The sequence below is a fragment of the Myzus persicae genome, unplaced genomic scaffold (genome assembly GCF_001856785.1).
Source record: "Myzus persicae strain clone G006 unplaced genomic scaffold, MPER_G0061.0, whole genome shotgun sequence".
In the NCBI taxonomy this organism is placed as follows: domain Eukaryota; kingdom Metazoa; phylum Arthropoda; class Insecta; order Hemiptera; family Aphididae; genus Myzus; species Myzus persicae.
Window position 1 is genome coordinate 183614 of NW_019101113.1, and position 17626 is coordinate 201239.

The window sequence follows — 17626 nt, forward strand, 5'->3', positions numbered from 1 at the left end:
TTTTATCATTTTAAGTTTTTAATTTTTATTCTAGAGATTTATCAACATCTTTATGGTGTACAATCATGAATTAAGGTGAAAATGTAACAAGTAACAATTAATGAAAGTGAAAATACTAGATAGTAATATAAAATATTATTTATAGGTTTGAACGTCTAATAATATTACAATAACGAGCAACTGTGTTTATAAACATTTTTTAATAAAATGTTACTAATTTTATTTACCAAGCTTTTATTTACCACACTCTTTTTGTGGTTATTATTTAACGTCATGTGATGTGGCTAAAACAATTTGGTGGTTCAATGATTTTATAAACGACACAGTCATCAGAAAAAATATCAACGTATAAAAAAACTAACTATGCAGCCATATTATACAGATAGCTTTATAATATAGTATACACCATACAATGTATATAATATCTGTAGATGAACAATATCAGACTCGTTTTTTATTTTTTACTATTGTTTTACATAATATATATTGTGTTATATAATGTTATGTACTCGAAATAATATCTTATACTTTGGAAAAATAATTTAAATTAGACCATACTATTAAAAAAAGTAAATATTATGATAAATTGGAAGTAATGATTAAAATGAAACCGTCTTTAAAGCAGAAAATGCATACAGTTACGGACAAAATGTCATGTAATGAATTTTTATCAATACGTCCAGTATAATATTAGATAAAACATAGGTAGGTACTATGTAATTTGATATGGAACAAGGTAATACGTATTGTGTCTTACAGTTCTTCTCGGAACAATAAACTATAAAAATAATTCATATAATATTGATCAATAATTATGTAAAATATTGATTTTCAATAGAAACTGGTACTTTTAACAATAATATTATGCTTTACGCGGGTTAAAAATTATTTGTTTGTTTTGTTTTGAGCCTAAAATAAGTATATTATAAAACCGCAGAGGTTTGACGTGTAATCGTGTACATAATTACTCATAACCTCGGAATGTTACTCAATCGTGGCCACAAAATAACATTGTTACACGTCATTATAGTGATATAATTAGTAATTACTATCATACGTGGTTAAAATGATTTAACCATATTATAATATACGTATTAATATATTTTTTGTAACTTTCCCTGTCCCTTATAAGGTGTAAAAAAAATTTAAGACGAATCGTATAGGTACTATGTTATATTGTATTTACTATTATTGGGACAAATGATGGACAATTTTCGGGATGAAAAAAACATAGATCACAAATAAATATTTTGGTATTGCTATCGTCGGTCGTGGCATATTACGATAGCTCTATCTGTTTTTATTTGATTGTTTCGAGCAAGAGCGGTCGATACGGATATTATCTCGACAGATAACAGATTGAAATTTATGAATTAAGCAGTAAAATATACGAAAAGGCCGAGTAAATATCTGAAAACCATGTCCCGTGGTTTTCCGGCGATCAAGCAGCCAATCTGGCGCCCTACGGAATTCTAGTCATCAAGGGGTCACATCGTCATCAAATACGTGAAAAATGTCGTTTCGCCATAGCAAACATTTCAACAGTTGTCGCGTTAACTGAAGGTGACGGACGGCGATTTGTCACGGTGTGTAACCTCCCGCGTAATTGGGTCGTTGCTCTTCACTCCAACTTTCATACAGAGTATATATATATTATTATTATATTATTATATTTCCACTTATTTCGCCATATTTCTTCCCCTTTTTTTTAATTTTTTTTATTTCCGCGGACACGATGCTATGGGGATTTTATTGCACACACGTGCACCTATATCCAGAGGGAAGTAGGTACACACCTACATGCACAAACACGCACGTGTATACTACCGCGATCCGGAGTAGGTAAGCTGGTGCGTTGCAGGGCTGCAACGTTATAATATCTTGGCCGCAATATATGTTAATGTTTTCGCTCTACGATTCTCCCTTTCAACAAACCGGCCTTCTCGCCCTCGCCACCCCACACACCAACCATCACCAACCACCCACTCGCTGGCGAGTATACCGCATACCCTACTCACGAGGTTGGTGCCTAATCAATATTTTACCGCGTATGTATACGTATGGTAGGTAAACGCCACATACGATCACCTGGTACACACATCATGTGTATATTACGCCGTGAGCACCGGACTTATACTACATCGTTGCTACCTCATCACTTCGCCCCTTTGTGTCGGCCGAGAGCGGACTGTAAATAAATGCGCAGAAAGAGGCAAGTAAATTAGATAGAGAGATACGCACAACAAGAGCGACAGAGTGAACCGCCCGCGCGTTTAACTACGTATATCCTCAAACCATTCCTCGCATACCTATACCTATTTTAAGCTATCTCAAAAGGCAGGCGAATAACATTGCGCGTAGTATAGCTTCGATTCGCCGTCAAAGGAGATTCGATATGGGTTCGCTTGAAGTTGAAACGCATAACGTACTACTCGCCTAAAGTTGTTCTCGTTTGAGTATTTTAAATCATCACATTATAATATGATACGTTATTCTAAACCGGCGATCGGGAGTTTTTTTTTAATCAAGTACATAGCGCAGTAATGGGAAATAAACTGCACTTATATGATTTTTGCGATTTACTTTTATATCATCTGTACAACCATAATTATTTCAATCAAATCATGTTTGGATGTCACTTGTTTGATATTTTTCACATTAGTTCTCGATATTCTCCGAGAAAGTATTACATTTACCGAAAAAAGTGAGCATATTCAAATAAAACAGTCAATTATTGATAAACCTGTTCAACTATAATATGTAGATCAGCTCAGATTATTTGGTTTTAATTAAAATAATATTAAAAGTTTTCAATTTTTAGAATCCTTATATTTTGACAGAATATTATTTAATTCATCCTGAGTGTTTTACCAGCAGGTCTATTTGTAGATGCAGAATATAATTTTTTGGCGGGTTCTCCTGATGGATTAGTGGGAGATAAGGATATAGTGGAAATTAAATGTCCGCATAGTATTAAAGACATGACCCTCAAAGAAGGATTATTAGCTAATAAAATAAAATTTCTCATAAATGACCAAGATGGAAACATGAAATTGAAAAAAAATGATAATTATTACTATCAAGTGCAGGGTCAACTTAGGGTAGCAAATAAAAGTTCATGTTATTTTATAGTATGGACCCCGAAAGGTAAAATTTTGTAATTTGTATTTAATATTTACAAATAATTAAAAACATAAATAACTGTTGTATAATAAGTCGAAATATTACTCTTTTTGCAGATATTTTTGTTGAAAAAATAGAACGTGATACTGAGTTTTGGAAAAATAAAATGGAAACTCAACTTGTTGATTTTTATAAAAACCATTTGTTGAAAGAAATAGTGAACTCTGATATACTACGTTAAAAACACTTAACGTACTTACGATAAATTATTATAATTATTTTTTAGCTATATTAGAATATTATTTTACTTTTATAAATTATATAATATGTATACTGCATCGACCCGAGTTTTATAATAATATAAATACATATATATCAAATTATATATTTCATTGATTGTATGTATATGTAATTTTTATTTTAAAATTATACGTACGAAATAATACCCAATCAATACACATTTTTTAAATAATAATATATGGAAGTTCTAATAAGCGGTGATCACGGCAGAAAACGAATCCGAATAGGCCCGACCTATGCGCTGACAATAATAACAATAATATTTAATCAATTCTGTTGTAATAAATAATAATAATAAGTTATTTTTATACGTGGTACATGTTCTGGTGTTCGGTGAATTCTGAGTAGAGCGGGAGTACATGGGCAACGCGCACGCACTCGCAGGTACATGTCACTATCGAACAAATAAGGAAATATTTAGTAGTCCGTTTCGGGCGTTTCAGCGGACAAAAATGACTTAACAGGAATATGGATAACTCGTTGACAACTGAATATTTTCGGATAATTTTTTTTTTAAATGATTTACAACAATATTCTACAGCCCGCATCGAACTCAGATTTTCTATTTTATTTTAAATAATAGTAGAAAATAATTTATAAAAAAAGCTAAAAATTGTATATTTTTTAAAGACTTATAATTAAGTTCAAGATTAAAATATCAAAAAAAGAAGTTCGATGCGGGCTGTAAAATATTTCCCTCTATCAATGAAAAAAAAAATGATCAAATTTGGTTAATTCTACAGGGCAGGATCATTATTCCCGTTAAACGTGTTTTTGAGGACAAAATCACATTGGCACCGGGCGCCTTAANAACATTTTGTTTTATCCAACTAATAATTTTTTTAAAACAAATAGTTTATTAGAGTTATACAATGCCTAATCCAAACTTTTATTAAAAAACTTGACTTTAGATGTTTATTTTGTTTTTTATATAAATTGATTATAACATTTGATTTTATAGGTAATTATATTTTGAAGATTTTATTTTTTATTATTATAGCTTCTAGTATGAAAACCATAATACCTCTAAAATTATATATTTCTGAAGATTTAGGAATTCGATTAGGAGAAATTAAATCTTTTTTGTGCACGCATGACAATCGAGGGTGATAAATTAAATATTATATTCATAACTGAATAATTGTTCGTTTTTATGTTTAATGTTTCTATTGTTCTGATAGTGTGTGTGCCCTTTTCAGATTTAAAAACAAATATAAAAAAGCTCCTATCAATATTGGTTGTAAATAAATTGAATGTTAAATTTTTAAAAGTCCCTCGTCAAATTAGTTGAATCGCCTCAATAATAAACAACTGCGAATTCAATAGAAAAGTTTTGAAATAAAAAAAAATGACGCCAATTAATGTTATCGTACGAAACCGTGCCCTTTCATATGGAACAACGTTAAATCTGGAATCAAACCACTCACGAATATATAGTCAAACTTTATAAACGAAGTTTTCGAGTTAAGTCCATTGAACAATATATCGACATCGCTTTCACCTGTCGTGAATAAATGTAGTACTATTTTTCGTACGATATTAACTTCTATCAACCAAAATGACAGTAGTAATGTAATTCACCTCTAAAAGTTTCTTAAGTCATAAATATATTTCATCTTACGAAAACACAAAATATCATAGATTTGATTGACTATACTGACATCTGACATTAAGATGTAAAATCATTGAATTTAACTATTTATCTCAATTTTCGCCGGCCACACGGAGTAATTAATAATAATTGTTAAGTCCAATCCCTAAAATATTTTTACTCAAAACAATGTATTGTTGAATAAGACAAATTCAACTTAAATGTACCTATATTTATCACAACCCTATAATAGAAACTTTGACAATATTGATATTCAATACTGAAATGAATAATCGGTACATCGATAGTGGTCCGTAAACGATTCGCAATCTTATAATAGGTACAGTGAAATGTTGTATACTAACACCGTCTTATATAATAGTATTATTGTAATCTGATAAGGATCATGAAAATAATTTTTAAGAATCGTACTTTTAATTTCGTTTGATGGTGTGGATCAAATCGTCCTGTTGGGCTCGATTCACCCTGGAGGTCATCTAAGTCTTTTGTTCTGACCATGCGTGTGATCAGAGCTAAGCCATCTCTCCGGAAGTCGGTTGGCAATTTAGGCAAAGACATGATGATCTTCTTATAGCGGCTAATTCGTTATCTGAAACTCTAAAAACGAATAAATATCAAAAATAATAGTATTTTTTATAATGTATTTAACAGGATGGATATGTAGATATATTTTAAGAAAAACGTATTATAACACAGTGAGGTGCTAAATTTATTTAAATAAACTATAAAGTAACATGTAAACAAATATTTAATTTTTTTTTTAATCCATCTAAAGCCCGGCAACTACTATAAAAATCCCGGGTGGTCACCCATCCGGGAGATAGCAACGGTGGCTAGTATGTACACTCATAGCGCGTACACAACTGCATGAGTGTAGACACCACGCCACACAACCCAACAAATATTTAAATTGTTTTATTTCCAGTTCAGTAAACTTTTTTTATTATAATCATTTTTCAAAATGTGATATTAATAATTTGTTTCTCAAATGTTTTACAATAAAAATAGAGATATGATACAGTGACAATGGGTGCAAGTAATTCTTTTCGTTTCGTCCAAGTTATCGCAAAACAAAAGTTTATGTTTTTAATCTTTAAGTTCATTTGTTAAATGTATGCCGATAACAAATAATTTAGCACTCAATATTGTTACGGAATAAAATAATTTCAGCATTAAATAAATCGAATATTGAATTTGAATAATAGAATTGAAATAACATAAATAATACAAAATACAATTTATTATAAAAAATATTTTACGAAAAAACACAATCAATCGGTTTAAGAATCAACAAATAACTTTGGGTATCATTTAATTTATTCTTCCAGCATTTTAAAAATGGTTTGTGTATTTTTTGTAAAATTACAATTACCAAAAATAATGTCTGCTTAACAATTACTCTTAAAGATTAAGATGAACTAAATATTAGTTAATTACTAGTTATTTAAAAACTGTTTTTAGATCATACATTTTTATTCCATAATACCTAAAAAAAACTTTGCTTTAAATTTATTTTAACAACAATGTTAAATCATTTGGAATAATTTTTAAAAAATAATTTATAAAGACTTTGATCTAGAAATCTGAAATTAGAGGGGGCTACATTTTCTTTCAAAAATATGACACTTCTAACTTTAGGACATATTAATGTATTGTGTAATATATTTTAAAAATCGTGACAATAACAAAAACAAAATTGGTTAAAGAGTTGTATTTTAACTCATCAATGTTTTTTCTTGGAAATCTATTGATTACTAATTCATTAAGTGATTCGAAACGGAGAGGAGAGTTAAAGCCCTTTAACCCCCCCCCCTCCCTCACCACTGAAATCGTAACCGCTCTTGAACACTGCGGGGACTGATTTTGTATTAATCTTGGACCATACTATTTATTTTAATCGGACTGAAATGTCTTTTTGGCACAATTGCCACACTTTAAATTGGATAAAAATATTTTCATTTAACAATCATTTTATAATAACCTACGATGGAAAGCTACCCGCTTTTTACCACTGAATCACAGAGGTAGGTAGTTGGTATACTTAAATACAAATATAACAAATATTTACATTTTTGTTCATCCTCGACAAACATAAAGTAGAGGATTTAAAACCATTGCAAAAAAATGAACACAAATGGAAATTCTCATTCATAAGTTTAAGGGGTGTCGGAAAAATAATAACACACAATATTATATTTCTAAATATATATACACAATTTAAGCATGTCTTGGTTTTTCTGACGTCACACCGTTCATTGATCCGACTCCGAGCGCAGACTGGGCGCGACGTAAATAATCATAAAAAAAACAACGACCGTATCACCTCAACCCACTAATTCATTATTAAACACCGTAGAACGGTTACGAAAATAATTTTAATTCTAAACTACTCAGAGTTTTAAAATATATTATGTACACATGCGTTGTATAGAAGGGCATTAAAACGACCGAAAAGTATTTTTTTCTTGTGACAATTTCAACTATGCATTATTTAAAGTTTTTAATTTGGATTTTCCTGCTGTTTAATAATTACGACACAGACGTTGATAAATCATATTTTGTATTTGTATGGTAGTGCGCATTTTAGATAACCAAAGTTAAATGTGTATACGAATAGGTACTCTAAAAAATAAGCACCTACCTACCTATATGATATTGTTCGAATTCTTTAAAGAATTATTAGGACTGTAACATTTTGAGGAGTATAGTATAACCGAACAAATTTTAAAATCTTTAAATAATCACTTATTACTTATTAGTTATTACTTATTAGAATACATATTATTAACACTGAAACAACTTATTATTATGTAATTCGACTTTAATAGTAAGTTATTTTCGTACATATCTGCTCAATTCATTACAACACAATGTTGTGCAATACATACACAATTGGTTCAACATGATGAAAAGATCTCACGATTAATACGAATAAATGTCTACTTATATCAATGTCGACTGTTGTTTATATAATGGACTGATAACTATACAAACATACTGTATACTCGGTAATGATCATTTTGCCCAAATGTTCATACTAAATCAGAATTTGTTTCATAAATCAAGAAGCAGAAGAAATAACCGCTAAAAACTTTTAAATTACTTTTTTTACTACACTTATCTCTATCGCTCATTTTCCGAAAGCTTAGTCATTTTCTTTTGTTGTTAATTCATACCATTTATTCAAAACTAAAATGGTGGCGTTCGTGTTTAATTCATGAATATTACTGCTACCTATATATAGTTTAAGTCAAGCATTACAATATAGCCAGACAGACAGAGCCACAGAAGGATAAATTGTTGTCACCTAATTGTTAATATTGAATAGAGATCTAAACTAAAACAAATATCTGTGTAATTCAGATATCTTATCATTTTTTAGAATTCTATAAATAGTTATACTAAAGGATACGCGTGAGTTGATTGATTTTGAGACATAGATTTAAATTAAATAACGATTGATTAGATACTTCGAATACTATACATATCATTGTGCAGCAATCAACTTGTATTTTTGGCTGTTGAATTTGAAACGTATACACAATTTCACTATACTCACTACCCACTCGTATTTTAATTAGAATCACAAGTACTAAGGGATTTTATCTTAAAAATAGCGTTTGTTTATAAATTGATATGCATAATATTATAATATAATGCATGTATCTACCTTCATTTCACTAGTAAATTATACAGTTGTATAAGATAGGGTACAAAAATGAATTATTTTACATCACATTTTTAGTAACATAGAATTATTATCCAGTGTACGTAACTAGGTATACATGTTGAATATGTAGGTATGGTATCATTATAACGAATACAAAAATGTCTTTACATTTTTGTAGGCATAGTTTAATGGTAATAACAGCCGACAAACTATAAACGTAACATGTGACTTATTACTATTTACTAGAATTATCCTATTTAAAAAAATTGGATGAAAAAACACAATCGTACCTATTTTATATTTGAAAATTATTATTAATTACATTTTTAGCATTCATGATTGATTATCTTAGTCTAAGAATAAACCTGATGCATGTATTTAGGTCATGTTATTTTTATCTATATACTACTTTATCAGACGGTAAGAATAAATTTAAAAGTTAAATTAATTTTTGGGAAGTATGTTACATACTATACGAAGACGTGTCTACGTACTACAACAGTCTACGCCGTGTACATACTATAGTTTTCAGCAAGAACAGAAAGTATAGTTAAACTAAAAGTTAGTTGCAAAAACTAGTTGTTTGTCGTAACAGTTGAAGTAAAAAATCAAAAAAGTTTTATCTCCTGAAATTTATATATAAATGTATTGTGAACGTCAGTAGGTAGTGAAAATATATCCGTGAAATTCTGCTTACAGCTTTTCGTGCGATGATACGTTCAATAATAGTTTAGTTCTATTCTACGGCAGTGCTAGAATATAATGTTTAGATCAATAACACGATTAAATATAATAGTATCATTCTTGTAAAAATCAAAATATACACGGCACCACACACCTGAAGTATTTATATAGAAACACAAACGCTGAGATTTAGAACGGAAACGCATTCATAAATTTAAATAACCTTTAAATTTTATAGTGAATTCTACATTGTTTCGCAAAATAATAATAGTCATATTTTGCAATTCTAATATTTGATTCATGCATTGTTACACGCGTTTTGAATCGAATGACGCATGCCTAACCTAACCAGAGCTCCACAAGAAAAGTGTCCAATACGATTCGTATTATTTGACATTTTACTATTTTGTTAAAGATATTCAACAAATGGGTGACATTGATTAAAAATGAGTGATAGAGGATGCATCCATATATGTATTGGAATATTTTCATATTGAAAACTCATGACATTTCAACGTAACCGACATGAATAGTTTTTATTTGTCGTTGACATCTGAGTATCAATATCTATTGAGTACATAGACTCCTACAAATATTATACATTGCATATTTACAATCAGAGGCATTATATTTTGAGAAAATTAAGCAAAAGGATGAACTAGGAGAAGCATGTCAATAAAAAAAAATATGAATAAATGATGATATTCCGCCTTACTTTCCCATACTCATATTTTAATAACTGGAGATAGGTATGAATATTACCGACAAAATATGTAGGTGGTCACCTGCTTATTATAATATAAATATAGGTATAATAAAATACCAATATATAATATACATTTGCCTACTTTCATGATTATTATAAAAAACAAATGTGAATTTTTCCGAGATGAAAAATATTTTTTCGTACCTTTCCATATTATATGTTAACTTATCAATCGATGCACACATGTTGCCTGAAACTTTTATATTTTTTTTTACTTTTTAGTATTATAAAACTACATAGTATTTGTAGAAACAAAAATTTAGAGAAATATGCCAATATCTATCTTCTGACCACCACGCTCGGAATCTATTTTAACAAACTATTTTGTCTTATAAATTAAATTTAATAACCTATAAGAAATTTATAAGTTTATTGAAAAGGGTCTTATAATGAATTGTTGTAGGAAGATTTATATTTTATAATATTTATTGTTATCAATATTTTATACAAAAAATATCAGATTTGGAATGAGATTTCAAATTAAATCTAAATTGTTATAAGCAATATAATATGATTTAACTTCAAAAATATATAATTCATTAACTCTTAGCTACTACGGTCTTTACGACAAAGTCATATCTCAACTAAAATCCTTTGAACGCATAAACCCCAGTACGGTCGGTTGAGTAAGATCACTCACTGGATATACGTATAAGTGCCTTTCAGTGCCTTTCTCTATGTTTCTGGCACTTTAGGTAAAAAGCAACGTTTGTGCATTAATATTATTTGTTCAATAGGATGTAACATATATAACAACGAAATGAGTGAAATGTATTTATCTACCATTTTAGAATAGCTTTTAATCTTAATGATATAAGATAGTTCAATAAACATTATACAGCATTACTATATTAACTGATAAATAAATAACTAATATAAGTACACATACAAACAAATATTACTTATCAACTATCAAATTTTAAAAATAAAATTCGTTATTTTCTTGTTAATAATACAGTTCAATTAAGTAGCAATGTTGTCATACTCTGGAGGAAAAATAAAATTATATACACTTCCGCCTACTGGCTACTAGTATATGAAATATCTATGGAATATAATTGAATTATAATTTAAATGTGTAATCAATAAATTGATACTAATAAAAGCGTATTTTTAATTTTATGCAATATTGAAATTGTTAGAAAATATACTACTCGTTTTTCTTTGGAAAGTGGAGATTTTAAATTTTAAATAAAACATAAGGTGAAGTACAAATGTAATTTAAGACGTGATAAGTTGTAACCCAAGATTTAATATTATTCGTTAGTCAGCCCATATTTTCGAGATTAATTTTAGAAGTTGAACTTAACGATAAATATGATTATAGGAATTAATTTATTATTTGAGCTGACTATCGTTTTAAGTAGATAACCAAGCAAACAAATTTAGACGTCATAACTCTATTATATCATGGGTAGACATAAATATATCTTTAATTGCCCGTATTATTATACGTATTAAACTATGTCAACAGCCCAAGATTAAACATGAATACATTACATTTTACCCTGGTTTTATTGAAATATTACTAGACTATAAAATATCGAATAGCGACTTACATTAAACCTTAATATTTAAATGTACATATATACATATACGTCTAAGGTAAGAGTCGACAGTTATTTTTAATGAAGTTATAACACACATAAAGTCGTGAGAAAAACTCTTAGCATTACTTTGCTAAATAATATCTTGCTAGAAACACTTTAACATAATTATTATTCAGCAGTAGTCTCGATTCAATGGGTGAATAAAAGAGTTTTAGTGGTCCCTTATTTACAAGTAGTCCGGATACGCGCTTGAGGGTTGGACGTTAGGCAATTGTAGCAAACCTTTTTTTTTATAGAGGTATACGATAGGTATGTACACAAAATAATGTTAGTTTCTATTTAAGCAGGGCAGGAATGTGAATTTACAAAATTACAGAAACGCCTATAAAACGTAATTTATAACAAAATTAGAATTCACACAGCACCAAAATCAATACCGTAAGTGTGAATGCATTATTTTATAGCCTGTCAAGTGAAATATTTTTTTTAAGAATAGTACAATTACAAAGTTTACATCGATGTAAACAATTGCATTTATGGTTTGAAAATCGTTTCTTCGAATAATGTAGTTTACCGTTATGTAAACCTTTAGAAGATATTTTATAAAATCGAGAAATTAATTAATTTGAGCGTTTCCAAATTGTTCAGATAATTTAGAAAATTTAACTTTGCTATACGCTTAAATATTTTACGTAATGAATGTCAAATAATATTAAATATGACATTTAAATTAAGTTCAACAATCGTCAATAATAAGGAGTATAGTTCTATAGTTCACCAAGAATGTCACGTCTCGTGGTAGTTCTGCAGAATGCACAATTTACAACAACAATAAATGTTAAATTTATATAATAATAAATGATAAAAAAATACTAGTGATGATATCACATATCATCGATGGTTAATATTAAGTAACAATACTACAACTTTAAACTCATCGTTCTAAACAGAATAAAATATTAAAGGAACATAATACATTATCATTGTGTAACGCCACCAATCAATTCTTTATTAGCTCAAAATTAAAATAACGAGTTATATCATCATCCATCAGGTAACACGAATAACCTGTTAAAATAGTTAAATTCCTTTAGTCAAATATACAAATTGTATTTTTACGAAACATATATTTTTACTCGAAATTTGAAAAACAGTTTATACAATTTTGGAATGAAAATTTTAGTTGAACAATTTTAATGAGGAAAACCGAGGAAATCGCTCAACTGGGGTACAATAGAGCAGATTTCGAGTGTACTTCGCCAATGAGTAGTTCGCTGAAATGTATATACATTAAGTTTTAGTTAAATGAAAAATTCGGTGATAATACGATTCCGTAGTCCATACGAATTACTATTCTCAGCAGAGACGGTGTGTAATGATATAATATTATTAAGGATATTTTAAACATTTAATTTATATTGGATAATTTAAGTTAGTTGTTTTTCTAATATATAAAGTGAAAATACGGTAAGATGAACTATTATTTGCCATAAACATCGCACATAAAATAATGTTTTTTGTTTCGATTGGAGCGATGAACTTATTTATTTTACAATAATATTGTGTTTTTCTGTGTCTGTCGACTATCATCACCTTTTGGAACAGAAAAAAATACTTGGATTTTCCACTTATTTATTTCGTATAGTTGGAAAGTGAATCTCGTTAATACACTGGGACCAAGAGTAAAAAATTCTCAGTACTTTTCTTAATAATTGAGAAAAATAAAAATACAATTGTATGTAAAGACATGTTTAATAATTAACAATAATGTTTGATAACAACCGTAGATACTTAACGTTTTAGTATTTTACCAAATTTTTATACTAGCAAAATGTACATAAAAAAAAAAAAAATAAATAAATAAACGTCCATACAATGAATTCACATGCATAGTGTAATTATATTGTGACTTTTGAGCTATTTATAGAAATGTGAAGTTTTTGATTTGATTTTTTCAATAGTTGTCGACAAAAAAGTTGAACATTTAAATAATATATGGTTCCTTATAAGTTGATGTTAAATCTATTTAAAATCGTTAAAGATACAAAACAACTATTTTTTTTATAAGCATTCCAAGTTCAAATTTTAATAAAATCCATCAATAAAATCATGAAAATTTACAAACTAATTTGCTGTTAAAAATATATAAAATGTTTCATTTTTATAGCTTTAGCTTGAAAGTGTAATAAGTAGGTACAAGGTTCCTCGTAAGCAGTTTATACTGGAACCAAAAAATCAAAAAAATGTATAAAAACAATTTTTATTTTTATTTTACATATTTTAAGTTTAAATTTGAGCAAAATTAAATATTTTAACGACAATTACAATAGCCATTGTAATTTTTTTGTTGCTTATAAAAAAAATAACAGTTAATTCATGCTTTTTTGAATAAGAGCCGAAATATTTTGAAAATCATTTCACATTTAGGAAATTCTAATAAGACGATCGACTTATGCATTTTTAATGAATTAGAAATTATAGAGGTTCAAGATAAAATATTTGTTTTGACTAATGACAAAAAAAGAACAGTAAAAATAAATCATAAAAAAGTGGACTAAAAACACAACATAAGATACAGACATTTAAAAATAGATAAAAAATTACTAACTGATACAGATAAAATATACTATACAGAAAAGCAAAATACACAATTTATAACAATACCTAAGGTTAATGTAATTTAAAAAATAAAAACTTATAAAAATCGTTTATAATCTAAAAAAAAGTGGCGACATTTTAAGAATTTACAACATTTTATTAAATGTTGATTTCTCGCGTGTAGCAAAATAAACATTTTTAGCTCACTATGTTATACGGCTTTTTGGCATTTTATTAAAATACATATGGAAATGCCAGTGTAAATTCCTTCACTAGACTAATGATGATTCAAAGAAAATACTTTATGTAAAATATTTTTTCGATTATGGTTTCCATTTTTTTTATAGTGAAAGACATTATGGCAACAATTTACCAAACAAAATAGACTATTGTTTTTAGTATAAAGCGTCTTTTTGAATGGCAATATTGTCCCCATGAACTTATTTCGAGGTCTAGAACATTCCAGTTACGTATACGAGCATTTTAAACAAATAATAATAATAATAATTGTTTATATTATTGTATTTTGGAATTTTAAAGTTTTGACACTAAATACTTTTTGTAGAAATAATTTTTAAACTAACTTTAGTCATTTAACAACCATATTATGTTCCATGCATACTTCAATATTCTAACATAACCTAAATTCATACCCTATATATTTTTCAGTTCACAATAATATACACATAAGGAATTATAAGAGTAGGTATTGAAAAAATGTAAATTTTAAACAATAAATTGAGCACTTAATTTCGCAACAACTGTAATATACACGGATATTCTGGGCTTTGAGAAATCCCTGTCGGGACGAGAATACGATAAAACCGTTAAAAACATTTAATAGTCAGAAACTGAGAAATATATATTGTGAGAATTATTTTTTAAAAGTAAATATATAATAACACCGTTATAAAACAATAGACTGCGCAAACATAATATTATATGAACCATAAAAAAAGTAGCTAACTATGATGGGTTTTCTAAAAAATTTCAAACCCTATTACATTTTATCATTTAAGCATACAATGTTATATTATACATAAATATAATATTCGTCAAACGTTCAAATTAAACTCAATATTTTACATAGGTTATAATATTATAGGTATAGTTAATATGGTATAACATAAACAGTAAGCAACTATAATAGCTATATTATCACTATTGTACCTACCTAATAAGATTTTCTTCCATTTACATTTTGCTGTTGCCTAATATAATTAGTAATAATCTTTTAGTACCAAAATAAATAAAAACTTAAAGTTGAAAATCGAATAAAAACAATAAATTGTAATATTTACAATGGTTTATTATTATTTCATTAGCCAATTGACTGCTTAATTAAACTCTATATTACATTTGATTTACACTTTGAATCGTCAAACAATATTTATAAATATATTACCTATTTGCGTGGTTACTTTTTATTTAAAAAAACGTGTGTGTAGGTCATCATTGAAACGACTTTATGCTGAAATGTCCCATTTCTCATAAGTTTCCAGCTTAAGTCAAACTATATGGTACCTATTTAATGAAAAGAATTTAAATTGTTTGATAAAATATTCTTTTATTCTAAACATTTCAGCTATGTGCGATCAACTCAGTAAAATATTTTAGTGACATTCCACACCCGAATTCTATGTCATATTCTTACTCCTGTTGTCATTATAGGGTATATTATATAATTTTGTACATCTAGCAAAGAATTACTTCTCTTTTTACCCAAAGCAAAATATTTATTGATTTATTATAATCAAAAACCCTATTTATTAACTTTTAAAAAAATGATCATCATTATTTAACTCTATTCAACTTTAAACTTTAGAATGATATAACTGAAATCTCCGAACGTTTAAATAGTTATTTTGTTCTTAGACAATTGTTTTAAATTATTCATTGAATAAAAAAAACTGAAATACAGTATTCCAAAAGTCTTGATAGTATAATTTCATAATATAATTTACTATTCGATAATGGTAGGTGTACATAAATAATTGAAATTTTAATTATTTTAATTTTTATTTTTGTTGCCTAAATATTTATCGAGTTCAATATAAACCAGCTGCGTCTCGTAAGTATTAATCAAAAGGCCAAAACCTATTATTTGTTTATGGAACGAGAATATGCGGGGACGGCTTCCTGTTGCGTGCCGAAAGCATTGTGTTGTTTTCCCTGTAAGCCTCTACAGGAAATTAACTTGACCGAGGAGAAGGGTTTCAGGTCAAAGGTATGATGAATTTTTTATAGCGAAAAAGAACATTCCCTTGGTTACAATATCCTGCAGGGTGAGCAATTATATTCACATAATTGGTTGATGTTTAATTGCGTGGGATTATAGTGTATAATTTATAAAAAGAAACTATGGTCATGACTCACAGGTATTGCGGTTTTCTGCCCGAAACAGAAAGTTTTTAAATTGTATTCTTAAAATATAAGTACACTATGCGTGCCATGATACTCTTACTATTAAAAATAGACACAATAGATAGTAGGTCATCTATAATATCATATCACTATTTCTACTCATAAAACAAAGATACTCACATGGTACGAAATAACTGCAAGCACTGCAAGACCATAAGCAAACCAAAAAAATCAGGGAAATTAAAAAAATATTCCAAATAAGTACATATTTTGTTGAAACAAATCTTTGTATAGATTCATAAATTGATAAAGTAAAAAGTTTAAAAATTATTAGTTTAAAAAAATGTTGGCTAGGTTGTACAACATTGTGTGCTCTGAGCCCCTGCGATCATTCCAAGGGTTAAAATACATATAAAAGGCTTACAAGTACTTTATTGTGGGTTAGAAGGAAATGGAACAAAAAACATCGGTTAGGTTTTCCTGTTGGAAAGCATTTTTTCCCCTTTTTTTACCAAACCTCAAGGCTTTTGGTCTAACCTTTATATTTTCAGCATTCAAAAGGTTCGTAAAATTCTTCTCTGTGCAGACACAAGATTGATAGTAATAAATCACGAGTTCTCATCAGTCTGATAAAAAAAAAGTACATGCATTTAGGTACGTTCATTCAAAATTAAATTTTGAGCTTTTTCATTTATAAACACGATGTTCTGTGAAAAGGTAGCAAAAAAATATAATCATGTTAATATTATATTATGAAATAGTTTGATCATACTAAGGTATTAGACCCATAATCAACTCAGTCATATTTTACCATTTGAAATATAAACTAATGTATTATTAATTCCTACATCTTAATATTTTTATATATGCCCACCTATATTGTGATACAAAACTGATTTAGAATTATTACAATTGGTTTTTAGCTTACATATCTGAGGTAAACGGTGAATAATATTTCA

General features: G+C 28.0%; 1 protein-coding gene across 2 annotated transcripts in view; it reads right to left on the bottom strand.

Annotated features, from left to right (window-relative positions):
* LOC111027755 (cationic amino acid transporter 2) overlaps positions 1 to 17626 on the bottom strand; it is a 98296-nt gene that overhangs the window by 57581 nt on the left and 23089 nt on the right. For both annotated transcript variants that reach the window (XM_022306171.1, XM_022306172.1), the window contains one exon: positions 5447 to 5632. In XM_022306171.1, coding sequence (XP_022161863.1) covers positions 5447 to 5593 — 147 coding nt within the window. In that variant the 5' untranslated portion in view covers positions 5594 to 5632. The remainder of the gene's footprint in view (positions 1 to 5446; positions 5633 to 17626) is intronic.